Source organism: Lemur catta, chromosome 23 (genome assembly GCF_020740605.2).
Source record: "Lemur catta isolate mLemCat1 chromosome 23, mLemCat1.pri, whole genome shotgun sequence".
Lineage (NCBI taxonomy): Eukaryota > Metazoa > Chordata > Mammalia > Primates > Lemuridae > Lemur > Lemur catta.
Window position 1 is genome coordinate 12,026,329 of NC_059150.1, and position 26,745 is coordinate 12,053,073.

At 44.8% G+C, this 26,745-nt stretch overlaps 1 protein-coding gene and 2 long non-coding RNA genes across 14 annotated transcripts in view; 1 reads left to right on the plus strand and 2 right to left on the minus strand.

Annotated features, from left to right (window-relative positions):
• LOC123627085 overlaps positions 1–9,876 on the minus strand; it is a 60,224-nt gene extending 50,348 nt beyond the window's left edge. For all 7 annotated transcript variants that reach the window (XR_006731123.1, XR_006731126.1, XR_006731124.1 and 4 more), the window contains exon 1: positions 8,168–9,876. This is a non-coding gene — a long non-coding RNA (uncharacterized LOC123627085). The remainder of the gene's footprint in view (positions 1–8,167) is intronic.
• An 84-nt stretch (positions 9,877–9,960) lies between these two features.
• Positions 9,961–12,227, minus strand: LOC123627086. Its single transcript, XR_006731127.1, has 4 exons — positions 12,063–12,227; positions 11,594–11,821; positions 10,439–10,515; positions 9,961–10,101 (listed from the first exon to the last, which is right to left on the minus strand). It is a non-coding gene; the product is annotated as an uncharacterized LOC123627086 (long non-coding RNA).
• Positions 10,357–26,745, plus strand: part of PROX1 (prospero homeobox 1) — a 51,829-nt gene continuing 35,440 nt past the window's right edge. For 2 of the 6 annotated variants that reach the window (XM_045536493.1, XM_045536497.1), the window contains exons 1-3: positions 10,357–10,579; positions 10,710–10,821; positions 18,581–20,372. In XM_045536493.1, the coding sequence (XP_045392449.1) occupies positions 18,648–20,372 (1,725 nt within the window). In that variant the 5' untranslated portion in view covers positions 10,357–10,579; positions 10,710–10,821; positions 18,581–18,647. The other 4 variants (XM_045536494.1, XM_045536496.1, XM_045536498.1 and 1 more) reach the window with 3 other exon arrangements.

Below are 26,745 nucleotides of genomic sequence, written 5' to 3' on the forward strand. Positions count from 1 at the left end.
GAGAGGGACAGTCAACAATCGAGACACCTGCTTTGGAAAGCCAGCAGCCAAGCCTAAAATTCTCACTTCCTCTTGATTTAGATCAGCCTTTTGTTCCCTGCGCGCTTCTACGACTTCAATGTGGGAATCGTCAAAGGCTCCTAACTTTTCTCTAGGAATTTAACTGTCTTAGCTAAAGGAAAGGAAAAAAGAAGAGAGTTATTACAATGCATTAGAGAAGGGAAAGGGATTAATTCTAGGAGAGACAAGATGGGAAGAAAATAGTGAGAAGAGGAAAATTGGAGAGGAAAACAGAGAAGGGGAAAGAGAGAAAGAAGTATAGAAAGGAAAGGCAAAAAGGAGAGAATAAAAGGGTAGAACAAAACATAAAAAGGAAAAGAAGACGGGGGAAAGGAAAAGACTGCGGAAAAATGGAATCAAAAGGAGAGTTTTTCCCCAGAAGCTCATTTTCTCAAACCCCAGGACAGTCCCCGGGTTGAGGATGGAGAGCAGCCCCCTCAGGGGCTTCTCTGGGCAACCCAAGGTCAAGGGGCATCTTCAAAACCAAATCTTGATTAGAGCCAGCTAAATGTTTTGACTTGAAGGAGACACTAAGGATTATAAAGCAAAAGAGAGCAGCATGAGTAAGAAAGAAACAGGAAAAGAAAGAAAATTAAAAAAAAAACTCATGGGGACACAAAGGGAATGATAGAAAACACTTCTGAATCAGCTAGTCATCTACTAACAAGCTGTAAAGATCTCCAATGACAAGTTGTCACATTAGTTTAGTGAAACTGAAGCAGTACTTATCCCCTTTCCTGTGCTTAATCTCTCCCTGCGTGCCACAAAAACATGCTACCACGTTTAATAGGATTAGTTTCCTTCACATTCTCCCCCCAACTCCTTTTATTTTTTACAATTCTATTTTCAGCAATACAGGGATCCTTGAATTCACCAACTTCCTGTGGTGCATGGCAAAACCTGGCATGCATGTTTTTCACCCTTTAAAGACTTTATTTGAATCTGAAAAATGTAATTGGACTATCTTGTACCTTTTCCCCCCAATGAATGACTTTCCCCTCATGGAAATGTCTATAGCTTGAGGGGTAGGGCAGGGGTGTGAATGATAAAAAGGTCAAGAGAAACCCGGCCATGAAAAAGGAGTGACAAAGCCCAATCCCTGCAGAGGTTCTGTGCCCTGAGAGCCATTGCTCTGGCTCTGACTGCAGGCAGACCTGAGCTCCAACTCCGGCCCTGCCACTCACTGGCCTTGTGGCCTTGAGCAAGTGGGGAAAACTTTCCCAGTCTCGGCTCACTCATTCATACAGTGGGGAATAATTCTTCTAATAATACATTTTATTTCCTTTCTTCTAAGAGTCACTTTTTCTCATATCATATGTTGCTCAAATCAATGTCTTACAATCAGTTGTGCATTTTAGGTGGTTGTGTTTTCCTTTCCTCCTAAAGGCCATCTCTAAAGGAATGGTGGGTCTTGTAACCTATGGCATTTTGGAGTCAAGAAACTTGAAGTGCGGGTGTAAAGCATGGGTCACAATTCTGACACATACGAAGTACTCGACAAACGTTAGCAGTACCTACCACTGCCCACTGTCGTGGTGCCTGCTGCCTCCTTGCTGTATTCTCACCGAAGGATCACTCTGGAATATGAAAGGAGAAAGTGTCAACACTTTCTCCTCTCATCCAGATTCTTCTCGACTGGAGTTCATAATGGAGGTCTCAGAAATCCGCCTAAATCACACACACACACACACACACACACACACACACACACACACACGACAACTGCCAGTGTTGGGTCGGAACCAGACTCGTTCAGCCCACTCTGCTCTCTCAATGCGGTCACCAACTGCCACGCTCAGCACCGTCTTGCAAACACTAATTATCTGGTGAATTGAATTATTCCTCAATTTTTTTTTTTAGTCCACTTTGGGTTCTACATTCCGGCTCTTGCCAACACCATCACCAGATTAGCACTGGGGAGAGGAGGGGTGGAATTCGCCCGATCGCGGAGGGAGAAGGACGGGGCACAGGGGGACCTGGAGGAGTCAGGGGAGCAAGGCTAGGCCGCGGGCGGCCGAGGAGGAAGATGCAGCTGGAGCGGGGGGAAGCTGCACGCGGGGCGCTGTGGAGGCGCCACAGGGGGGAAGGACTCGCCACCGCGGAGCCGGTCCCCAGCCTCAGAGAGGGGGCCGGGACCCGCAGGACAGAGGAGGCCAGGCCAGCTCCCCCTCCCCCGCCCCCCGACGCCCCCCCGGGACAGAGTCCGGGATGTTGTCCCCGCGAGGAGGCGGCGGGTCCAAGTCCTTCCGCCAACCCGGGATTAGCGAGCTAGCGGCTTCGAAAGTCTGGGCAAGAGGAAGCCGAGACGCGTCGCCCTTCACCCGGGCTGGAGCAGCTGCCAAATCTAGCCTCCCGCCTCGTCTTTTCTCCAGCCGGCCCCTCTGTCCCTCAAAGGACACTAACACACGCCACCGGCCCCGCGGGGACCTCCTGCGGGCACACCGGCGCTCCTCTCCCACTCCCAATCTCCTGTCCCCCACCCCGCTGCGACCCCCGTTACATGCTCCCCCAATCGGACCCCACCCCACACTCTGTCCTAATTCCAGTCCCTACCTCCTTAGCTGCATGCCACCCCTACCCTGCCCCGTCACTCTGCAGACAGACTCCGCCGCCCCGCCCCCACCTATACTCTCTCCCCTCCTCTGCCCACCCCAGGGATCCCCCCACACACTCCCCTCTCACCCCTATTTACCCCCAAACCCACCCACACTCTTCCACTTGGCCTCTGGCCCTGAATTCTGCAAGTATAGGGAAAAGCCTCCTTCCACCAGGAGGGTGCTTGGGAGGAGAGGCCACTTTGGCCCCAGATGTTTCTCTCAGGTTGTCTTGGGGTGTCCTTTGTTTTAGTCCCCTAGGGTCACAGACATTTCCCACCTGGGTTCAGAGAGTAGCTAGCCAGCAGGAACCTTCCTTCGGCACTTGCCCAAAGATACCCACAAACACTCAGGGGACAGGCATCTAGGGGGATGTTTCCACTCTTATTCAGGGAGTAGGGCAGCTGCATTCCCAACCCCTGGGGGGTCCATTCTCTAGGGGCTGGGCCCACAGAGGCCCCAAGCTGACAATCCCCTCCTTACTCCCCACCCCACCCCCAATATGTGATTACTTTATCTCAAGCCTCTGACAAAACACCTTTCTTGGGCTGTTTAATTAACCACTCATAGCCACCTCCAGTTCTAGAATTGTCAGCCCTCTTGATCAGTTGTCTGCTGGTTCAGCCTGTTCCATTGCAGAGTCACAGCTACGCATGGCACCTTCCTGCCTGTCTTCCCTTCCCTTCTCACGGCTGTCTTTGGCTGTGTTCTTCCTTAATTACCTTGGGCTGTGCTTGTAATTCATTGGTTCTAAGATCATTATATGAAGGGTTATATTTTACTTGATATGGATTTGGGGGAGTTGTTCATTCAAACCTGTGAAAACATATCACCTATGATATACATTTGTTTTGGTTTTACCTAGGAATGTTGCCTTTTTTTTTTTTTCCTTCTTGTTGTTCCCTCTTGAATAGAACTTTTTGTCCTGTGTTTTCATGGATAGGAGAGGGACGGTTTCTATAGGAAAGGTTTGGCATGTATAAACCAGGGGAGATGAAAGGGCCAAAAAAGGGGAGGAGCAGACTTCAGACTGATAAATGCCCCCTGTTTGCCAGTGGGCCTGTGGATAGTTCTAGGTCCAGGAGCACAGGGCCTAGCTTCCAAAGGTGCACCAATTCTAATTTATTTTTAAAAGGTGGGGAGAGTAAGCATATAAAATGCAACTCCATATGAGCTCAACTGTGCATACACGTACACATCCCGTGACAATCCAGTTCAATTCACCAAAATATTGGGGGTGGAGGGTGGCCTTGTATAAGAGCACCTGTCAGTGCAAGGGTATACAGCACACATTTGTGGACAATATATACTTTCTAAGTATTGAGCACCAATCATGTGCTGAACAATTTTACTTATGTCTAAGTCTCTCGATAGCTCTACAATTTGGATATTATCCCCACTTTACAGACAAAAAACTGAGACTCAAACAGATTAACACAACCAAGGTCACAGAGTCAGTAACCAACTGGCTGAGCAGTAGCTGGAGACACAGTGTGACCCTCAGATTCCCAGGTCCTCCCACTGGTTGCCTAGCTGGCGTGGGCCCAGAAATCTTTATTTTTTTAAAGCTCCTTGGGTGATTCCGAGGATCACCCAGGTTTGATGCCCCCCATGAAACCATCCCGCTGTTCCTGTCACCAGTCTTGCCTCCCAGCAGCCTACTCCACGTTGGATGAAACATTTAAAACATATTTAAATAGCAATTTCGGAAAACTATGCAGCATATGGATTTTCCTTTTGATCTCAAAATGATGACAAACAGACATTTAGATACTTCATAAAAGAAATATTACCAGAAAAATTATAGAAGTCTGGCTTTCAACTTTGTCTTGCTCTAATTTAAACTTTCCAGAGTTACTCTCTACCCCAATAAATCCAAACTGGGAGTTTTGTTCTCTTTTCCCCTGTGTCCTGCCTACACCTATATACTTCTAACCTGCAAACCTTGTAAGGTAGACAGTAGATAACTTAAGTCCTATCACCAAAGCCCCTGAAACTAGAGCACCTCTTCCTAATTCACACCCTTGATGTGAAAGAGGAAACAAAGGGCAGCTGAGACTAACGGCCAACTATCCTTAGATTAATTGACAAAAGAAAGGGGGTGGGCAGAAGGGGAGATCTCTATCCCTTCAAACGTCCCGCCCCTCCTGCGGTCCCGGGAGAGACCACCCCCCCCCGCACCGCGCCCCGCCAGGTCCACTGGCTGTCCGCTGCAGCAACAGGCGGGCGGCGGGGGAGGGGACGCCGCGGGGACAGCGCGGGCCTGGCGGCAGCCGACATCCCCCAGCCGCGTCCTACGTTTCCCCGCGCCGCGGTGCGCCAGGAGCAGGTGGTTGCCCTCTGCGCCCGGGCGTGCGCTGAGCCCAGGCTAGCGGAGCAGGGCTGCAGCCCCTGCGGCGGCCCGGGAAGAGGCAAGGGACGCGGGACCCGGGCGGAGAAGGACAGGGCGAGCAGGCCGGGCGTCCTGGACCCCCACGGGCTGCGCTGGCAGGAGGGGCGCGCCCTCCGCTGAGCGCGGCGCCGCCGCCGCCGCAGCATCTCGCACTCGCTCTCTGCGGGCTGAGAGGCCGCGACACCTCGCTCGGGGCACAGGCGAGGAAGGGCGGGCAGGGGAGGGAGGAGGACACCCTGAGGAAGCCGCGGGCGAGGAAGCCCCGCTCCTGCCAAGTGCCCGCAGAGGAGACTCCCAGCCTTCCTGCCCAACCCGAAACTTTTCCAACACGCGCGGGCGTCCCGCTCGCAGGTTTCGGCGGCTCCAAAACCGAGTGGCAGCCAGGCAGGAGGCTCAGCAAACACACATGCCCCGGCGCACGCGGAGGCCCCCGGGCACGCTAGGGGGAACCCCGGCTCCCCAGAGCTGGGTGAGGGCGGGAAGGCAGCAGGCGGCCACACAGCCGACAGGGACTACTCGCAAGCGGGAATGAGCGCTTAAAAACCTGCAACGGCTCGGGAGAGCAGCGGTGCCCAGAGGCCTTGCGTAACTTTGCCCACTGCGCCCCCGCGTGCAAAGGCGTCCCCTCACACTCACCCTCACCCCACCCTAGTCCCCTTGGGCTGCGGCCCGACACTGCCTTTGTACTTTAGCGACAGCGAAAGCTATGCTGATCTGAACCAAAGTGGTGGTGGGGGGGAGGTGTAAACAGTGCAAATTCCACTTCTGAGCACCCCCCCAGGTACGGAAGGGGGGCACCCCGTCCTCCCCGAAGGGGTCCTCTTCTCTTCGCTCTGCCTTTGGGTCCCCAGCTTCTTCACTACTGTGGATTGAAGGAGATAAAGTACAACCAGATCGAAGTGTATTCTTTTTTCCCCCCCAAATTAATGCCTCTCCAAATCCTAGCCCTCAAAGCGCTGGGTGGGGTGGGAGAAAGGCGAGTTAGGTCGAGGAGCAGCAGCACCCCTCAGAAGGTGCGCGCGCGGCCGGGCGGAGTGGCTGGATTATGTAAGTAGCAGCCCTCCATGTGCTCACCACCATCTGTTAATATCTTGATATTGGAAAGTTCGGTGCCTGAGGCAAAGCCAGGGTTGGCGGCGAAGAGCTCCCAGCCTACTCTTTTCTACTCCAGGGCAGGGAATGGACCTTCCTTTGATTGCTTTTGCCCACTTCCATAAAATCAAGTAGTAGTGTGTCCCTTCAGTCACGGACAACCCCCTCATCCCCGCGGGTGTGTGTTTGTGGGCGAAGAGTGATTTCCTTCGAGGTCACCTTATTGTAATAAGTCCTTTCGATGAATTTATATTTTTCTGACAATTCTGTGCGCTCCTTTAAGCAATGTAGGGGATTCTTATTTGGGGCGGGGCTTTATTATTTTAAAAAATGTTTGTTTTTTTTTTCTGCCAGCACTCCTGGATCCAAATTCTTGTAAGGGTTATATTTCAGCTTCTTTGGAGTGATTGGCTTGTGTTTACTCTGAAAGCTGTTGGTTAAACAAACATCACTCGGGAGGCTTCTAAGCAGTGGGGGTTCCCAGGAGAGAAAACGCTGCAGCTGCTACTTGCTACTGATCTTGTGGCATTTCACTTCCCCCACATTCAGAACAAATCCAGGTTGGGCTTTGGCGTCACACTGGGCACAGGGGATGAGAGCGAGAGAGAGGCCGTCAGTCAGTCTGCCTCTAAACAGCCTGCAGCAGGCCGGCCTGCGCCCTGGGGTTGCTTTTTCTCTCTTCCTTTCTTCAGGATGGTGATGGTGGTGGTAGTGGTGGTGGGTGGGTGGGTAGGTGACCACGAAGGTTCTTGGATATCCTTCTCCAAAATCCACGCCCACGTTTGCCTCTCAACTGGATCTGGTTGAAATTCCCAGAATTGGTTTGTTTGGGATCTGATCATGGTTGTTTGTAAGGTTTTAAATTACTCGTGTGCACAGTCTCCCCTCCTACCCCCACCTAAAGGCTCGAAGGAAGAACAGGAGGGGGAAAATACGCCAGAGAAATGTCAAGGCGAAGTGTATTCAACCCAGAACCAGACGCATGAGTGGTAACAAAAGTTTGACTAAGAACACACAGATCACCCTTCAGATAAATAAGTAAATGTAGCCTGCACGGATAGGGTTAGGAAACCGGTCAGAACTTGTGTTAACTTTTAAGTTATTGGGGTTGTGCTGGCAATGGGGCCGAAGGAAGGTTTGCCTTGACCCCAGGCTTGGGCGCTCGTTTCAGAGATGGAGCCAACATCTAGGCGACTTGTCGTCTCCAGGCTGACTGATCGCTTCTTCCCTATCAGAAAATAAACCGGGAGTCGCCCGAGCTAGGGGCTCAGGCCTCATTCCTTGCTCCAGGGCCGCCCGAGACCCGGGAGAGCGCCGCAGCTCTGGCAAGAGAGGTTGCCAGGAGCCTGGCCTGTGCGTCGCCCCGACAGTAAAGGACAGGGCAGGGCTCCACGTAGGCAGCTCACCGAGCTGTACTAGGAACCGAGCTCGCTCTCCTAGCGTCGCGCGCGCTCGGATTGCAACAAGCCGCTCCTGCACCCTAATGCTGGCGGCGAACAGCCGCGGCAAAGCGTCGCGAGCCGCGAGCCTCCCCCACTGAGGCTGGGGGTGGGGGAGCTTCCTTGTTTGCCAAGCGGGTTACCTCGACTTCGACTAGGGCCTGCCTTCCCCCGGCGTGATAAAAGACTTACTGGGGTTCGCAGGGAACTTTTCCCGCAGCCAGTTCCGGGCATGGTGTGTGCAAAACGTGCATCCGAGCGCCAAGTGCACTTGACACAAACTTGTGGGCTAAAGTTCAACCCATTTCTCTCCAGAGTCTGAATCCTTTTCTCTGTCCCTGTCTCCTTTCTCCCCGATTCTCCTCCTCCTCCTCTGCTCTCCTCTCTTTTAAATGTCAAACTGAGCAGATGGTTTTAAGGTGTGGAGGGCATACATCCTTTACTCCTACCAGTTTATCTGTAGGCTGGAGCTAACTTATATGTACTAAGCTAAGATTCTTAAAGAAAAATACTAGGACGAAAAAGAAGAAAGGAAGTAGCTTTGATCCATTTTCAGACCCCAAATTTCCCCGCTCAATGCACCCGCTTACCTCGAAGGGACCCAACCAATAGAAGCATTATTCCATCCTGTGTCTAATGGGCATGTTGATAGATTATTTCTGTCCCCAGCCTAAATTGTCACATCCCGACGAGAACACTTGATACAATAGTCCATCGTCGGAGGTGTGAGTGTGCTCATCTGTGTTGTTTTCATAATGGAGAGGGGGGAGTGTCTGGGGGCGGCGAAAGGGGGCGAAAAGAAGGCTGGGGGATGCTCAACGCAAGTCCCTTTTCTTATCGCCGACACCTAACCTGGCCGGCCTAATTTTTTTCTTCTTTTCAGTGTTTGAATTCCATGCCAAAAGTTTCCTACAGGGCACAGACTCAGACATACTAACATCGCTATTCTTACTCAAAGAGAAGACTTAATATCCTCTTTACAGTTTGGTAAATTTGAGGCTGAAAGTGTAAATTCCCTAGAAAGGAGTGAGTGTGTGAGTGTGTGTGTGTGTGTGTGTGTGTGTGTGTGTGTGTGTGTGTCTCCCAGAAGATGGTGGTAGTGTTTGGCCAGTGTACTTGTAACACATCTCATAAATACCCTGTTGTCACGACACAGCATGATTCAACCTTTGATCTGATTAAATTTGAGTGACACACGAAAAAATATTTGTCCTCGTCCCACCTAAAAAAATGAGTGTTTAATCGACTATGTATGAACGTTTCTGCTTCGCAGCTCTCACAGGTCCTAGCTTTTATAGGATCTTTAAGTCATAAACGCGTCGTCTGCTTTATTAAAAGCCGTTTACTGTGCGGCGAAAGGGACGTTCTAGCTGCGGATGGAAGCTCGCTCTTTAGCATTTGTAACTTGCAAAGCCCAGGAAGCTCTTTAAGAACCACAATATCTGGAGAAATCTTGCTGGTTATTTTTCATCCAAGAAATGTCAAACCAAAGTGAATTCTCTATGGCTTTACGTTGAAGCCTGAAATTTAAGCGTCTGAAATTTCTTCCCTAATAAGCTTCAAAGTTTGTTACCCAGGCGTCAAAACTGTGTAAATCCTGTACTGAACCGCTTTCCTTGGCCATTCTGGGGTGAGTGTATCATTGAGGGGTAATCGCGAGACAATGTTTGTGACATATTTTTTAAAGGCTGATGTACCTGCAATCCAAATAATGTTGTTAGAGGTAACCAAGGGTAAATATTCTTCTTCCTAATAATTTCGACTGGAGATTAACTGGGACTCAGCCAATGTTGATCTTCTGATATCAGATGCGGCGGACCCAGTGTGAAACCTCTGGCACCTATTATTTCAATACCAAACCTACCTGTATTTTACTGTCCACCTCCCCTTTAAAAGGAAGCAAAGGTGACATGTATTCCTGATACTACCCAGGATCGTTTTAAAAGTGGAATGATCTGCAGATCCCTCACTCCCTCCGCCTACACCGCCCCCACTTCTGAAACCCCCACTTTTGCTCCCGTATACTTTTCCGTGCCTTCCTCCACCCAAGTCCGAGGAGCGCTCACTCGCTCGGCCACTCGGCGAACTCGATCAGCTGTATCTGGGAAATGAAAAAAGGAAAAAAAGAGAGAGAGAGAGAGAGAGAGAGAGAGAGAGGACCTGCGTCCTGGAAGAGCGAGTGTGAGCCGGGCGCCGCTCGCGCCTCCCGCTTTGCATAGTGCCCGCAGATGGCTCGCTCCGGCCCGGCGCGGCGATCCAGTCGCCCCGAAGCAGCGGCAGCGCTGGGGTGGGGGTGGGGGCCGGGGATGGAGGCCGGGGAGGGGGGAGCGCGGGGGCCCCTCTCCCCTCCTCTCTTCCCAGCCCCTCACCCCCACCCCTTTTATATTTTTTTTTTCCTCCCAAGTTCTCTTGCCTCGCTATCCCCCCTTGAATCCGAAGGCGCCTCTCGATTGCGATTGGGTGCCGGGGCCGGGTACGTCAGTCGGACTGTGACGTGCAGTCTTCCTGTTTCCTTCAGCTGTGTCTTAAAGTAAATCTTGTTGTGGAGCGGAGCCCTCAGCTGAGGGAGCGCTCTGAAATAATACACCATTGCAGCCGGGGAAAGCAGAGCGGCGCAAAGGAGCTCTCGCCGGGTCCGCCTGCTCCCTCTCCGCTCCGCTTCGCTCCTCTTCCCCTCCTTGCTCCTCCGCTCTCCGCTCCTCCTCTGCGCTCCGCTCCTCTTTGCTTTTGCTCCTCTTCCCTCCTCTCCTCGCCCCTTCTCGCCCCTTCTCTCCTCGCCTCTGCTGTCCCCTCCCCGCCCTCCTCTCGCTCCCCTCTCCCTCTCCCACTCGCCCGGCTCGCTCGCTCTCGCACAGACTCACCGGCCCTTGTCCAATTATCACAGTCATCACCCGCAAGATAGCGCCGTGTGTGCGCGCGCGTGTTTTCTTGCCTCTCTCTGCCGGCAAAAAAAAAAAAAAAAAAAGAGGAGAGAGGCTCGGTCCCACGGCTCTCCGCTCCGCGTAAGTACCTTCTCCCCCTCGCCAGTCCCTCCCCTTTTCCAGAACCACTTGCACTGGCTTGCTCTTGAATGAGAAGCAGAGAAAAGAGCCTCCCATTACTCATAGCCGTGTAAACATTTTTTTTTTCCAGGAGAAAAATGGTGTTATTTAAATGAATCCTAATAAAATAGCCCTCTAAACAGTTTCTGAGCCGGAGCCTCAGTGGGACTCAGCGCTCCGCTCCTCCCGGGCAGTTCCTGAGAGTAAGTGATCCGCTTGGCTTTTATTTCTTTCCCTTTCCTGCCGGTGGCTGGGGGTGGTGTTGGCGACGGGGGGAAGGCTGATGTTGCTGGACTTGTCGCTGATCTTGTCACCTTTTGTGTACTGTTTCTGGGGTGTGAGGAGGCGCTTGCTTCCCTTCCTTCTCTCTCTTGCCCTCTCTTCTCGGGAGAGAGGACCGCGAGGGGGACCGGGTCGCTTTTTGTTCCTCTAGATGCCCGCTTTCCGCCGAGCCTCATCTTCCCCTGCTCCCCCGGGTGAAAACTCCGGGGCTAGTCTCACGTCCCCTCTCTTTGTCTTGTTTATTAGAGCTGCCTTTCTTCCTGGCTCTTCCAATTTGCTTGTCATTTGCATACCTTTCACTTCTCCTTTTTAACCCCGGCGGAGGGCCGGGAGTGGGGAGGAGAGGATGGGGGGCGCTCTATTACTTTCCGCTCAAAACGCTGTCGAAGCTGAAAGGTTGAAATCGGGGTTGGCGCGATGGAGCGATGGGTCCCGGGAAACGAACAGGGCGCCCCTCTCCTGAGCTCGGGGACCCGGGGCTGGGTCAAGTGGAGTCGGGTAAGGCGGCACCGGGAGCCTGGGGGCTGGCGTGGTGCAGGCATCAGGGCCCAGGCGTCGGGAGGACCGGAGGGTCGCGCTCCGGGTGGGGGTAGGGGCGTTCTTGGGGCAGGGGACATCGGAGGCGAGGAATCTCCCAGCGATCGCTGGCGGTGTTGGGCAGCTTTGGTTGGGTCTGATCTGGGTGGTACCTACCGTTTTGCCCCAGTTCGAAGGACTGAGGAGGGAGGAGAGGCGAGGTGAGAGCAATTGTTACTGGGAAGGCTGGTGAGGAGGGCGGGAAGAGGGGGGAAGAGCTGCTGTGTTGCCCGAGCAGACCAGGAGGGGGACGCGGCGGGAGCGGGGGGCAGACATCACCCAAAGTCCAGTTTAGCAAGTTGTTGGTTCTTCTCGTGTGGCCGCCAGTTTCTCCTCCTGCTGAAGCTGCACGTTGGTGGAGGGAGTGATGGGGGTCGTAAAGGGGGAGCGGCTTTCCCCAGACTCCCAGGTCTCCCCTTCCCGGCTTCTTGGGAAATTGAGAGCCTTCCAGGCAGACAGAGAGCTGAGCTAGGAGGAGGGGTCGGGCGATAGTTTTAAATAGCCCAAGGAGGCAGGTTGGAGTGTGAAACTGCTGTTCTTGGCAACCCAGAACCCTACTCCGCCTGGGGGAAGGCTGGGAACTCACCTGCTTGTTTTTATTTTTCCAAGAAGGTCTGTGTTGTCTCCTTGAGCTTATGAAAACAGAGCAAGCACAGGGTGGCCTCCTCTCAAAGTCAAGGCTGGAAGAGTCTCTCCTCTTGTTCTCTCTCTCTCTGTGTCTCTCTCTTTTCCACCCATGCCCTCCCTTATAAAAAAAAAAAATCATTTCCTTTCCTAAACTAGGTAGGCAGAAGTCTATTAGAGTGCGCATGGGCAGGGCCTGACAGGTGTGTTGTGTCAAGAAAGACAGGTGCAAATTTCCTCTGTGTCTGCGTGTGTCTGTACAGTTCCAGACCACAATGCTTGCTCGAGGGTTGTAGAGGTTTATGAATTTATGGTTGTCCTGGTTAATAGGATTGTCTGAGCTAATGGGAATTGGGCTGTTGTTGTGTTTTGAGCCCTGCCATGTGAGTTCTTTGGATGGGGGTGGGGGGGCAAGTTGGTATGTGTTTGTTTATTTTTCTTAAGGATGTTGGCAGACTGCTCCTGAGGCTGTGTCCCAGGCTTCTGTCTACCAGTCAGCCAAAAGCACCCCCACTTCAGGCAGCAGGTGGAGGGAGACTGACTTTCCCTTTGCTTCCCTCCACTTTAAGCCTATCTCCCAGGTCTGTGCTTGGCAAAGATAGGGAGGGAGAGAGAGAGAGAGAGAGAGCAGTCCTTTGTGTGTGTGTGTGTGTGTGTTTGTGTGTGTGTGTATGTGTGTGTGTGTGCTGCTTTGGACGGCCACGGGTGATGTGTAACTGCCAAGAATACCAAAGTCAGTTTGAAAGTGTTACCGTTGCTAAAGCTTATCTTTTCAGCATGCTTTCTCCTTGCTCAGAAAGAATAGGTATGTGCATAAACTCTTTCAAGTCATATGTTAAATACTTTCATAAAGTAGAATGAGCCTGTCATTGTACCAGACATGTGCCAAATGTCCTAGATATGACTTTGATGGAGAAGGAAAATCTCAAGTACATGAGAAGGTAACTGCTTTTCTATCTGATGCAAGATGAGGGCAGTCAGTTCTACGAAGAGTTTCTTGCAAGAACTTCTGCGTATTTTCAAAACGAAATGGGCTGTGTGTGGTGAGGAAGGAAGAGTATTCCTGTTAACCTGTCTGTGGGCTACACCATGGATATGTTGGGTAAATAGAATAGAAGAATGGTAAAATAGAAGAAGTTAAGGACTGTGGCTGGACCTGTGAGGGAAGATGTTGGGAATTCGATGTAAGCACTGTATCTGACTTCTTAAAACTTGGCCTTTGAAAATTTATTTTAAATGGACTACTTCTTTAAACTGACTTGCACAGGAATAGGTTAGATGGCGAATGGTTTTTGTTGGTTGGTTTTGTTGTTGGGGTGATTGTCATTGTTTCCATGAAAATGAGATAGTATGTGTCATTTATTCTTTACACTTAATATCAAAGTTTCCCCCAGTACTTTCCTTGGATGCTTTTGAAGTTCTTTGGTAACTCAAATGTCATCTATGGCTATGTTCATTTGCTTTATTTTTAATAGGGGTTATCTGTGCTTGGAACTTATTGATATTTTATGTGTCCATTATGCAGAATTCTATTTAGTTTAATCACCACCTTGTGGGGAAAAAAAAGTCATGCACACATAACATACATCTTTGTTCTCACTTTATTCATTTCCTAGCATCGTTCCTCTACAAGCAGCACATGCAATCTTAAAACCTGAGGTAGCTTATTCTCTAAGTTGCCAGACCTCCTTTTTATTTGATTTAAAACTCAAATAGGCCTTTTTAAAAGCATTTCTTATATCATTTCAGGGATTGTCTCAAATTTGCCATATTAACATAAGAATTTTTAGATTCAGAATTAACAAAAGAAATGATAAAATGTTACTCATTATAATATGAAAACGGATTGTGCATGACCTATTATTATAAGATTTTAACTAAGTACTTGTATCAATTGGAAAGGATATATACATAGGGAATTTTTCAAACCTCATTGCCTAGTGCATTCTCAAAGGACATTGAGAGTATTTCAATTTTCTGCAAAAAGAGAAAAGTGTAAGTGTATTTTCTTAAGATGATTTCTTGATTTCTTTTATTTACCAATTTGGTGAATTATTACTTTTTAAATAAGTACAAATTGGTATTTTAGGCAGGTCTCAGAAAATATTCTGTGTTCATTTTGCAGATAAAAAATGTATGGAATTTTTCACAGGATGGAATAATCTTAAATGAAATCTTAAACAATTTGGGAACTCTATTGTCACAGGAAATTTTAAAACCTACCCAACAATACAATCTTAGTTAATTGGAGTATTAACTTATGTCAAATGAGTTCTTCAAAATAACATCGAAGGCTTTCCTAACCTGATAGTAAGCAGAAATATCTCTGAAGGAAAAGTTGACAATTAGTAGAAATGAACTCTTGAATACAGTGAGGTATATAGCCTGCTGATTTGGGGGTTACCTAAATCAAATCATCTGATTTTTTTCCCCCTTTGAAGCGCTGATTTCCAGATTGATTTGAAATATTCTTTGTTAATGATATTCCAATTGAAATCTCATAACCAGGTTGACCCAAGTAGATTAGAGGCCCATTCAAGGAAGATTTTTCTAAAATAAGTCAAATGTAGGCTTGAGCAACTTCTTCGAATAAAGATAGCCCAACAAAGATAGATCATCTAAATAATTTAAGCAGGAAACCATGCCAACCTTACAATCTCCCGGTCTCATAAAAGATTTGTCTGAACTGTCTGTATAATTACCATAATGAAACACTTCTTTGTCCAGAATCTCCAGATAGATGCAGTAAAAGTTGCATCCCCTTCCCCAAAATAACTTCTTCATTAAAATGGAGCACTTAACCACTTTCTACTGCATACTGAAGTGTTACTTTGAAATTCTTTACTGAAAATTCCTTCCTATTAACCTTAAGTCATCAGTTTCCTCAGGACTTTCCATGTTAAATAGAAAGTCAGATAACTCAGATTTTAATGAAGAATCTTTTGGAGTGGTTAAAATCTGATTTGATTATACCTGGATGTTTGTCCATGTCATATCTTTTTCTAGGAGCAATCTGCTATGTTAAGATGTGCATTGTATAGGAATTATTAAAGCATTTGTGTAGTTTATATGCCAGTTGGTACAACAAAATATTTAATAATAAAAAATTCTATATAAATTTTTGCATTAATAAAAGAGGAGTTTACAGAAATAGAGTATGTGTATCTGATCAATAATACATTTGCGTTCAAATTCTACATCAGTATTTTTCTGTCTCCTTGTTGACATTGATGTTGACCAATGCTGATCAAAAGGCTTCATATTGCCTGATTAGACTCAAAATTAATGTTAAAATGAAAATACAATAAGAATCAATAATAATTGTAGCTGAAACATTATGGTTTAATACCTATGTTGGGAAATAAAGGAGTTTTTAAAAATCCTAATGGAAAGGACAATATTGATGATAAAGTCATTCCATAGCATCCTTTAAATTCTAAATTGGGAAATCATGTAAGCACTTGGAAAATGCTTTCAAGTGATTTAATCTACATTATGGTCATGTAACAGTGCATTTTCTTATGTGGGAATTATATTCATATATATTTCTGCAGTATATGTATGTTGTTTGTGAGACACAATGCTAATAAAGTACTGTGTCAACCAGTTATTATTATTTAATCTTGCCCATAGTCTCCATGGGTTATGCTCCCAATGTGTATTACCACTCTACCTTTATTTCTACATGTAGGTCTAAGCTGTATAGAGAAATTTGCTTATTTATGCCTCTTAATATAATGCCTTATTTTTCTGGATTCTATAATTTTTCTTATTGTTCCCACTTGTCTTGTTCTCTTTGTCATGTTTCAGCCAGACAGTTTACAAGACCTAAAAGTATTTAAATTATTTGAGCCCCAAACAGAAAACAAATCATTTAATCTAAAAATGTTGACTGATTGGAAGAGAACTGGAAAAATCAATTCAGTTCAGTGAATACAGAGGGAGTTATAAGATATCTTGTTCTTAACAGACCCCACAAGCATGTTTAATTAACACTTATTCTCCACTGAAGATGAAAGTATCATTTCTTTCCACCTTAGGAAGAGCACAGCCCTCCTCTTGGCTCCAGCATGAGGCAGGGATGCAGCTGTTGATACCTAGGCTAGATGAGAGGAAGTGCAGTTGACGCAGAGGTAAATGGCAGTTGGAAAAGGAAGGATGCCTGGGGATGACCTTGTACTCATCAACTACACCAGTGTGTCCTTTCTGAGCCTCTGTTGAAGAGGTGCTCTTCCCATAGCAAGCAAGGATGGCAGGAGGAAAGTCCTGTTTGGGTGTTAAGGTTAACAGGGGAAGAAAAAATGCTGCAGAAAGTTTGCTCTACATTTTAATTGAAGATCTGTGTGCTTTGCAGGTGATATTAAAGAGAAAAGGTTTTGTACACAAAAAGAAAAGAGACAAAATTTTAAAATAATGGCAAAGAACTCAATTTTTGGAAAGCTGATATACAAACAAAAAAATCTTCCTTGTAACCCCCCCCCCTTATATGCAAGCATTTCTGTGATTGATAGAGCTTTGGAATGATTAATCCTTTTTCTTGTTCCTCACAATCTCTCCTTGTTCTTTCTCGCACCTGACAGCTAACCTGATTTATCAGATCTAGTGTATTAGCGTAATATTCATCACTGCATTTTTGTATTCCCGAAACCAATTTTATTATCAGTGTGTGAGGGGGTCTCAATCATTCTGAATTCAATTTTGAACCCAATATTGAAGTTATTGAGATCTCTGTCTCCATTCCAAGTTCAGCAAATTTTATCCTGAAGCCTACAAAAAGTATTTCAACCTCAAGCATTCCAATATATATGTATATTTATAAGGAAGCAGCATCTTGCTTTCATGATACCCTAAAGCTGGTTCTCTTAAAATGTTTTATCTTCATATAAAAACCAGGAGCAAAAGACTGCATGATGAAATCCTTGTCACTTAAAAAAAAATACATATTGTCGCCATCTAAGCATTGAGCATTTTCTGGATTTTTACAGGTTATTTCATGCTGAAATTATGCCTATTTGCATGGATAGTCATTCTTTAAAACTAGCCACAGATGCAGTCCTAGGGAGCACGTAGATGTTTTTACAGGTGAACCGAAAGAGATGGGAGCTGTTCCAAACACTCTGCACGCTGCCTTTGGCAATAGACCCTGTTATTGTGAAGATGTGCTCTGTTAAGCAAACGTGATGTTTAATATTAGATAAACCCGGCATGAAAAAATTATTTTTATTTTCTTCATAAAACATTAATTGTAAACAAAAAGATGTGACATCTTATATGTGTACAAAATTGAGCGTTCGTATCACTTAGTTAATAAGTCACACAATATGTCAAGTGTCTTTTACAAAATGCAAGGAAGGATGTTCTCTTTTTATATTGTGTTCCCAAGAAACAATGGAAGTTCATATACAAAGAAGGTATTTCCCTTTCTCACGTTTGATTGATGTTATTTTCTTTCTTATTTATGTATATTCTCTCAGTCTTTTTATTTATTTTTCTTTAATTTGGCATAGGAAATAAGATTCACACATGATGTGTTTTAAAGAGTTTCTTTGGACATTTGAAGTATTATTTTGGCAGATTTTAACAGAAGAAAACTCATCCTGGAGATATATTTATCCTTGCCTAGTTCAATAATTTATTGTTCCACATATTGATTTTTAAAATGTGATAACATCCTTCTTTTGCAGTGAATCCAACTTTGTAATAATTTAAGTCATCATAAGGACATTGTGAAAATTTATAAATATTCTTATATTAAGATATAGCAACAGATAACATCTTCATATATGATTTCACTAATAAAAAATACATAACTATGCTAAATAAGCAGACTTGTAAAATGAGTATTTGGGCATCGATTTCAATGGTAAATCGACTGTTTATGTTTGCACGATCCTGATTGGGGTGTTCTTCCCATTTTACATATGACAAAAATATTTTACAATTCAGTAATAAAGGGTGTGTGTTAAAAATTTACATTTATTTTAGAGTCTTTTTTCTTTAGTAACATTAAAACCACAATAATTTTCATGCAGAAATGGAATTTTTCATCCAAATTTCACACAACCTCAAAATGTAACCTTATTTCTTAAGTGTAGAGACCACTTTCATCTTCTTTTACAATGTGAATCTCAATGCCCAAAATTTAATCAATTGGTTGTCAGAGGCTGTGTTCTTATAATCTACTGTTTCTTCTGAAGATAAACAGTATCATTTTAGGCATTTGTGAAAGAGAATCATATTACTGGTGCTTAAGCAGTTTTTGCTTTTTTTTTTTTTTTAATCTTAATCCATCTTAAACCAGTGGAGCAGAAATATTTAAAAATGTTTCATTTCAAGCAGAGTGCATAATAAATTGCAATAATTGTAATGTGCCATAAATCCCAGAGCCTATGCATTTTGCATTTGATTCAGGATTGAGGTCAGGAAATTTGGAGAAATTTAAAGAAAATGATTCATCAGTCCTTTTGTTCTGTTGGCCAGGGTCCCGGGATTCTTGAGCTGTGCCCAGCTGACGAGCTTTTGAAGATGGCACAATAACCGTCCAGTGATGCCTGACCATGACAGCACAGCCCTCTTAAGCCGGCAAACCAAGAGGAGAAGAGTTGACATTGGAGTGAAAAGGACGGTAGGGACAGCATCTGCATTTTTTGCTAAGGCAAGAGCAACGTTTTTTAGTGCCATGAATCCCCAAGGTTCTGAGCAGGATGTTGAGTATTCAGTGGTGCAGCATGCAGATGGGGAAAAGTCAAATGTACTCCGCAAGCTGCTGAAGAGGGCGAACTCGTATGAAGATGCCATGATGCCTTTTCCAGGAGCAACCATAATTTCCCAGCTGTTGAAAAATAACATGAACAAAAATGGTGGCACGGAGCCCAGTTTCCAAGCCAGCGGTCTCTCTAGTACAGGCTCCGAAGTACATCAGGAGGATATATGCAGCAACTCTTCAAGAGACAGCCCCCCAGAGTGTCTTTCCCCTTTTGGCAGGCCTACTATGAGCCAGTTTGATATGGATCGCTTATGTGACGAGCACCTGAGAGCAAAGCGTGCCCGGGTTGAGAATATAATTCGGGGTATGAGCCATTCCCCCAGCGTGGCATTAAGGGGCAATGAAAATGAAAGAGAGATGGCCCCGCAGTCTGTGAGTCCCCGAGAAAGTTACAGAGAAAACAAACGCAAGCAGAAGCTGCCCCAGCAGCAGCAGCAGAGTTTCCAGCAGCTGGTTTCAGCCCGCAAAGAGCAGAAGCGAGAGGAGCGGCGACAGCTGAAACAGCAGCTGGAGGACATGCAGAAGCAGCTGCGCCAGCTGCAGGAAAAGTTCTACCAGATCTATGACAGCACCGATTCGGAAAATGACGAAGATGGCAACCTGTCTGAAGACAGCATGCGCTCGGAGATCCTGGAGGCCAGGGCCCAGGACTCCGTCGGGAGGTCGGACAACGAGCTGTGCGAGCTCGACCCGGGCCAGTTCATCGACCGGGCCCGCGCCCTGATCCGAGAGCAGGAGATGGCTGAAAACAAGCCGAAGCGGGAAGGCAGCCACAAAGAAAGGGACCACGGGCCCAGCTCCTTGCAGCCGGAAGGCAAGCACCTGGCCGAGACCTTGAAGCAGGAGCTGAACACTGCCATGTCGCAAGTCGTGGACACTGTGGTCAAAGTCTTCGCGGCCAAACCCTCCCGCCAGGTTCCTCAGGGCTTCCCGCCGCTGCAGATCCCCCAGGCCAGGTTCGCAGTCAACGGGGAAAACCACAATTTCCACACGGCCAACCAGCGCCTGCAGTGCTTCGGCGACGTCATCATTCCGAACCCCCTGGACACCTTCGGCAACGTGCAGCTGCCCGGCGCCACGGACCAGACGGAAGCGCTGCCCTTGGTTGTCCGCAAGAACTCCTCCGACCAGGCCGCCCCCGGCCCCGCCGCCGGCAGCCACCACCAGCCCCTGCACCAGTCGCCTCTCTCTGCCACCGCAGGCTTCGCCACGTCCACCTTCCGCCACCCCTTCCCCCTGCCCCTGATGGCCTACCCCTTCCAGAGTCCACTAGGTGCTCCCTCCGGCTCCTTCTCGGGCAAAGACAGAGCCTCTCCTGAATCCTTAGACTTAACTAGGGATACGACGAGTCTGAGGACCAAGATGTCGTCTCACCACCTGAGCCACCACCCCTGTTCACCAGCACACCCGCCCAGCACCGCCGAAGGGCTCTCCTTGTCACTCATCAAATCCGAGTGCGGAGATCTTCAAGACATGTCCGAAATCTCACCTTATTCGGGAAGTGCAATATCCTTTGATTTTCCCCTCAAGGAAGAAACAAAACAAAAAGAAAACAAAAAGTTTCCCCAAAGGTTAGGTTTACACAATATCTAGAATAACGTAGATTAGTATGTTCTTAAGAGTTCAATCTTTCCTGTTATTCAATGGGACAGACTTTTATCAGCATGCCTGTGGCATTCCTGATGGCAGAAAAAGCTTAAAACTAAACCAACATCTTTGCAACTTTCACAAGTTGTTCATTGCCCCAAGGGGCCTGGTGTTTAATATGTGCTTTTCCAGCAGTGGTGTTGTTTGTTTTTTGTTTTTCGTTTTTGCTGTTCTTCCTGTATTATCTTCGTCTCTCTCTCTCTCTCTCAGTTTTTTTAAAGAGTAGATTCAGAGATGGAAAAAAAAAATCTCATTGTAAATATTGATTGAATTCTCTCAGATGTTTTTTAAAGATGGTAAGTTTTATAATGGAATAAAGAGAAAAGTCAGTTTTCAGATGCCTAAAATCCCATGACAAGGATTCTTACTTTAAACCATCTGCAAGGCTTCTGGTCCATTTAAAGAAAGCCCGATGAAATCTTATGAAGAGCACTTTATTTATGGGAGGCTGAGGTGGGAGAAAAATGGATGTGGATGGGAAGTTAGATTCTCTCTTTAATCTTTAAGTGAGACTTTTTTTTTTTAAAGGAAATATACAGGTACTGATTTATTCAGACAGCATCGGTCTCTCTCTGGTTCACCCAAGGTCTGTTCTTTGGGCCTGGTGCAGCTGCCTCTATGCATGATTAACCTCTGTTCAGCCATACACAGAAATCTTTTGTCCTAACATATACAAAGCAAATTATTTTGGAAAGCGAGAGAGCACAATTAAACATAAAACTCAGCTGTATTTGACTTAAAAATGGCTATCTTTTTATGACTCTTTTAAATTCTGAACCTGACTTTTATGTAGAGGTGCCAGTTATATTTTTTATTAGACCTATTCTGAATTTCAGCTATTTTTAACTGATGATTTTTTTTTCCTCTGTACATTGGTCTTTTCAGTAAATTTTTAAAAATCTTGTAGTCGTTGGTCTTTTGGGGTAGCAGAATAGTAGCATTTGGGGGCAGGTGGAGGCATGTTTCTTGTATAATAAATTACCAGATGGATATAAAATTTAGCAATTAAGTTGGTTGTTACTAAATTGAGGATTTTGAGCAATTGTCTTGATGACTAGAGATTGACATTATCGTATCTAAGCCCACTCCAGAGGCTGCCACGTAAGCGCAAAAGTCCCTGCTTTGGAACAAATGTGTTTTCCCAGTTAGTGGAGGCTGTACTTCCAGCCAGCTCTCTGGATGGTAGCAAAGATTTCTGATGAGGTGAACTAGAGCCATAAGCATGAAGTCTTCCTTGGGCAATTAAACATGGAGTCTCTTTCCATAGTGAGGAAGAAGAGAAGGATGTTGTAAGAGAAAGGGAAGAGAAAGATGCTGGAGATTTAGATATGTCAATAGAAATTGAGACCTAGCTTGGTGGTTGATTTAACTCCTACCTTTAAAAGATCTAAAATTCAATGCACCAGTCATGAATCAAAGCTGCACCCAGCTCAATGCCTCACACATTATAAGCAAGTAATAAATATTGGGCAAAAGGATTGGAATATAGATGTTGGTGATGAGAAAGGCAAAGTAAGAAGACACAATGACCTGAATGTTTTTTTTTTTTTTACCCTTTTGGCAAAAGCATGTTCAGAGGTTCATGTCAGGCTAATGTCTAGAGATAAGAACCATTGCACCTTGGAGATGCCTTAACTTCTTTTTGAAACAGGTAGTAGTGATAGCGGATTGTTTCTTTCTCTCTCTCTCTCCCACTTCCCAAACACACACACACACATGCACAAAGTGAAGCAAAATGCACGCCCATTTTGGTGAACATTTGAAGCCAGGTTTCAAAGTTCTTTAAGTCCATACTAAACTCTTCAGCTCAAGATGCCAGTTTATGGTTTTTTAATTAGATTTTTGATTGTAACCAGTTCACTATAATTATGGCTATACTTTTTTAAAAGTTTGGTCTTCTAGGAAAAAGTCTTTTAGATTGCTTTAGGTGTTGGCCATGTTCATTGTCTCACCCTCTCTAAATCCCCCGAGGAATTTTGAGGATTTGAATAGAAAAAAGATTCTTTTATTTCTATATGTGTCAAAGGCTTTAAAGAAAATATAGCTGCTTCTTGTTCAGAGCAATAACTTCTCCTGTCTCCTATCAACCAATGCAAGATTCTGTAGAACAGTGACAGTTGAAAAACACCAAGTTCATATGAAATATTAGTTGCTTACACCTGGAGTTATTTCTTTCATATGGCTAAATAATTTTGGCCACTTGTAATTAATGGTTACATTTTCCACCTATTGGCCTTCTATGCTCTGGTTCTACCTCTTTCCCCTCTAACATGTTGCAGTTTTAACCATTTATCTCATTGATATATTATTTCTAGGGAAAAGAAGATAGGCAAACAACTTTTTCTATAGTTCACACAGTGAGGATCTGAGTGTTTGTGGGGAGATTGGGTCCACTTTTCTCCTGTCTCTATCTCTGTATGGCAATGAGTTCTTCCCTTGATTGTCTGATGGTGTACAGGCAATATTCTCAAGCTTTTTCCTGGAAGAAATCTCTGGGAATCACAGTGAGTGATTACTTTAGTTTTAGGGATACAGAACCATATGCACAGTTATTGCTTGAAAAGATCAATAGAAATGAGTAGAAATAGGAGGAAATGGTACCACTGTGATTGCCATTATTATGTTTTTTGTTTTTAGTTCATGGCTTTCCAAATTGTTACAAATAATTTAATTCTTAAGGAACAATCCTTTCCTCCTCCAAAGGGTATCATCTGTATTTTTGAACAAAGTAGCCAAGACAAAAACTGAACTATTAAGGACACAAGCTTATCAGATAAATCCATTCTAAGTTCAGCACATTAAACACATATGTTCTATAGGATAGAACACACTACTGCATTATCCCTTGTAGTGGAAAGGAAATAGTGAATGCCTGCATGTCAAACTGAATGTCAGTGCACCTGCTCCAAAGGCTCACTCATGTCTTGGATATAAAAAATGTGTCCAGTATCTTTGCAAATGAATCTATTTAATCAAATATTAAGTTTTATTCAAATCCCAAAGAAACAGTCAGCCAATTGCTTTTCTTCGTGATGTTCCTTGTCATTCAGCCTCTTTGCATCTCAAGAAAAATAGCCTTGTTTAGGCCTCAGATATTTGCATGTACCCAATTAAAGCACAACAGTAGTATTATAAGCCATTAAGATGTGCAGGTGAAGAAATTGAGCCTGTTCTTTGTGACAGCCGGCTTTCCCTTCTCAACTTGTACGGAAATGTTTAAAAGACTTGAAGTTCAGGAAGGAAAATCGTTTAGTAATTTGAAATTAAAATCCAACTGGAAAACATGGATTAAAAATGCATTTCTAAAATGTAAAACAATCCACAGAGGTTGATCTTTTAGAATTCTTGTGGGGCCACAGCAATTATATTAGCTATACTGAAACATATAAAGACTGAAAGTTCTGGGCTCCTAACTCCCTCCCACATGGGAAAAGATTATAAAATAAGGAAATTAAAAAAAAAAAAGATTTCCATGCACTACATGTCCCTCTGATTATGTTGAACTTCTTAGTGAAGTGACAACTTACTCTGTCACTATCATTATGTGAATGAGTTTAGATCTTTTCTCCCCATTGTAATTTTCTAGGGGGGAAACCTCTTTGAAATACAGATCAGAGAATAAGAAACTAAAACTCTTTAGGTTTCAAGTGTCTTAGAAAAAGTAAGCAGTCTCTCGATTTGCTTGGAGCTGCAGCGTGTAAAATCTCTAGCCACAACCCAGAGTTCAGTTGGAAGAAAAGAATTTTCTTCCCCAGGCTTCACCCCCTATTATTCTTCCATTTGCCTTTTTGCTGCCTCCGCGGCTCCTCCCACGGCTGCTGTTTAGGTAAGGTTATATCGTGCTTGGTAAACAGACAACACTTAGATTCTCAGGTTGTTTGAACACTGCTTTAGGTTCAGCTGCAGTACCCCGCTTCTCTGATCTTTTATATTCCCGAGCAGATGTCTTTCATTAATTTATGGATTTATCATCTTTTCTTTTTTTTCTTTTTCTTTTGCTTTTTTTTTTTTTTTTTTACACCTGGCAGCTGTCTCAAGTTTCAGCAGTTATTGTCTATTTTGCATTATACATAGAATTGAATGTCATCTGTCTTCACAAAGCTATGGCTAAGAGAATTGAGGCAAAGCCACATGGACTGCCGGGACAGATCTTGTTTGCGTTCCATCCCCCCTCACCCCACCCCCCCTTTACCTCCTTAATATTTATTTGTGCTCATTTTCTTTCCTGGCCTTGAATGGAGCTTAGCTCGTGTTCAGTACAGCTGTATGTTTACTGAATCTATTCCATCATGAGTCATTGTGCGTGTGTAAGTATCCTGGAAACAGCTAGTGCTTTCTTGGAAGAACAGTTGCTTTTCAGCACAAGCACTTAAAAGGCAAATTAACCAATTGGTCAGTTCAGATTTATTTTGAGGAGGAAAAAAGGATTATCTAACTGTTGGCTTTTAAATATTTCATTAGCTATTTTTAATAGTTTATTAGAAACATATATTTTATGGGAATTTTATCTTAATTACACAATGGGCAGGAGATAAAGATGAATTCTGTGTTCCATTTCAACTGATCAATTCCAAGTATTACCAACAGGAAACGTTTTAAAGCAAAATCGGACTCGAGAAATATGAATTAGAATAATTTTTCATTAAATAAAAAGCCTCTAAATCCTGATTAAAATAAAATGGAGAGTTTACTTTTTTAAAAATAAGAAGCACTAAAATATCTTAACATAATTTACACGTATTGAAGGCTTCAGGAAGTTTTGGTAGCTCTAGGCTTATCTGAGAAATACAGCAAAACAATTTGTATTTTGTATGAGACCAAATATTAACAGATTTGGGACTTGTAATGAAACAGGCGAAGTTGTTTTAATGTCGCCGACTGAAAGAAAAGATTAGAACTCAGATCTGAGAATGTTTGTCGAAGTTCAGACTTGCCTAAAACTCTTATCACAAGGCAATAGGAGACAGCTTGCAACTATTATTTCACTTATCCATTTGGACAGATGGTCCTGAAGTGTGCCGGCTCCTTTAGGCTTCTCTATCAGTCTAATGGAGGTTACTGGAGGGCCTTTCAGCTCTTTCCTTGGCACAAGAAGTATGTCAGTCATAAATTATCATCTTTGTAATCATTAAGGATCTCAAACAAAAACACAAGTTCAGTTAAGCTGCTTTGGCTTACAGATAGAAAATCAAAATTTCTTTCTTCAGTGTTTATTTTCAGTAAAAAAAAAAAAAACACCACAATTCTTAACTTTTCTATATACAAACCAAGGTGATCTTTTTAAAAATGAATGGGATATTAAAGGGAATGTTCATTGAACAAATTGTCCGCAGAATATTTGGTTAAATACCCCGTTATAAGGAGTCAAGAGCTTATCAATATTAATTTGATTATGCTTCTCTGGTAACTTTCTGGTTTCCCTCCATCCTTAAGATTAGTCATGCTGTGCTTGATGAAGGTCATTTGGAAACCTTTACCTTTTTTAAATGTTGGTGTTTATTTTACCTTTCTTGGTCAGCTATGAAATTTTTGTTGGGTAGTTGAGGGCTTGTGTGTGCATGTGCGTGTGTGTGTTTGTGCACACGTGCACATTTTCTTTTCTTTTTTTTTTCCCCTTATTTTTCCAGACTCTCTTTTAAGAGAAAATCCTTAGAGAAGCTTCTAGGAAGGACCCTTAATTGACCTTGTGGGGGACCACATTGATTTTCTCCACGTGCATCTTCATTTCTGATAAATTATAAAGCCATTAATTTGCTGAGGAAATGGCAGGGCCAGGCTGCGGCACAGATGTGACCAGAGCCATCCCAGCTCTGAGTCTGCTGAGGAGTGCCAAGAATCTGGGGGAGAATCAGGAAGCTTGGATTGTTATGGTTAGCTTCACGTTCTCTTGGGAACTGTTTTAGTTGCTGCTGTTTACAGATCTAAAAGGTAATGATGTTTCCAGATAAATAGGCCTTCTTATTTGGGGTAAGTGGCCATTTATTGATCTGCTAACCCACATTTATTGATTTGTTAGCCCCAACTACTGTGTCACTCTCAAAGGAGTTAACTATAAATCCAGGACAGGCAAATCGTATTTGGTTTTGGACCATTGCTTTAACAAAAGCGACAGCCCCCGCTCTCCCTGTTCTCCCTGTGCCAAAACTACCCCTCCCAAGTTTTAGCTATTATTTAAAAGGAAACAATTAAAAGGATATAATACGACAAGAAGAAAGTGAGTCAAGATGCTCCA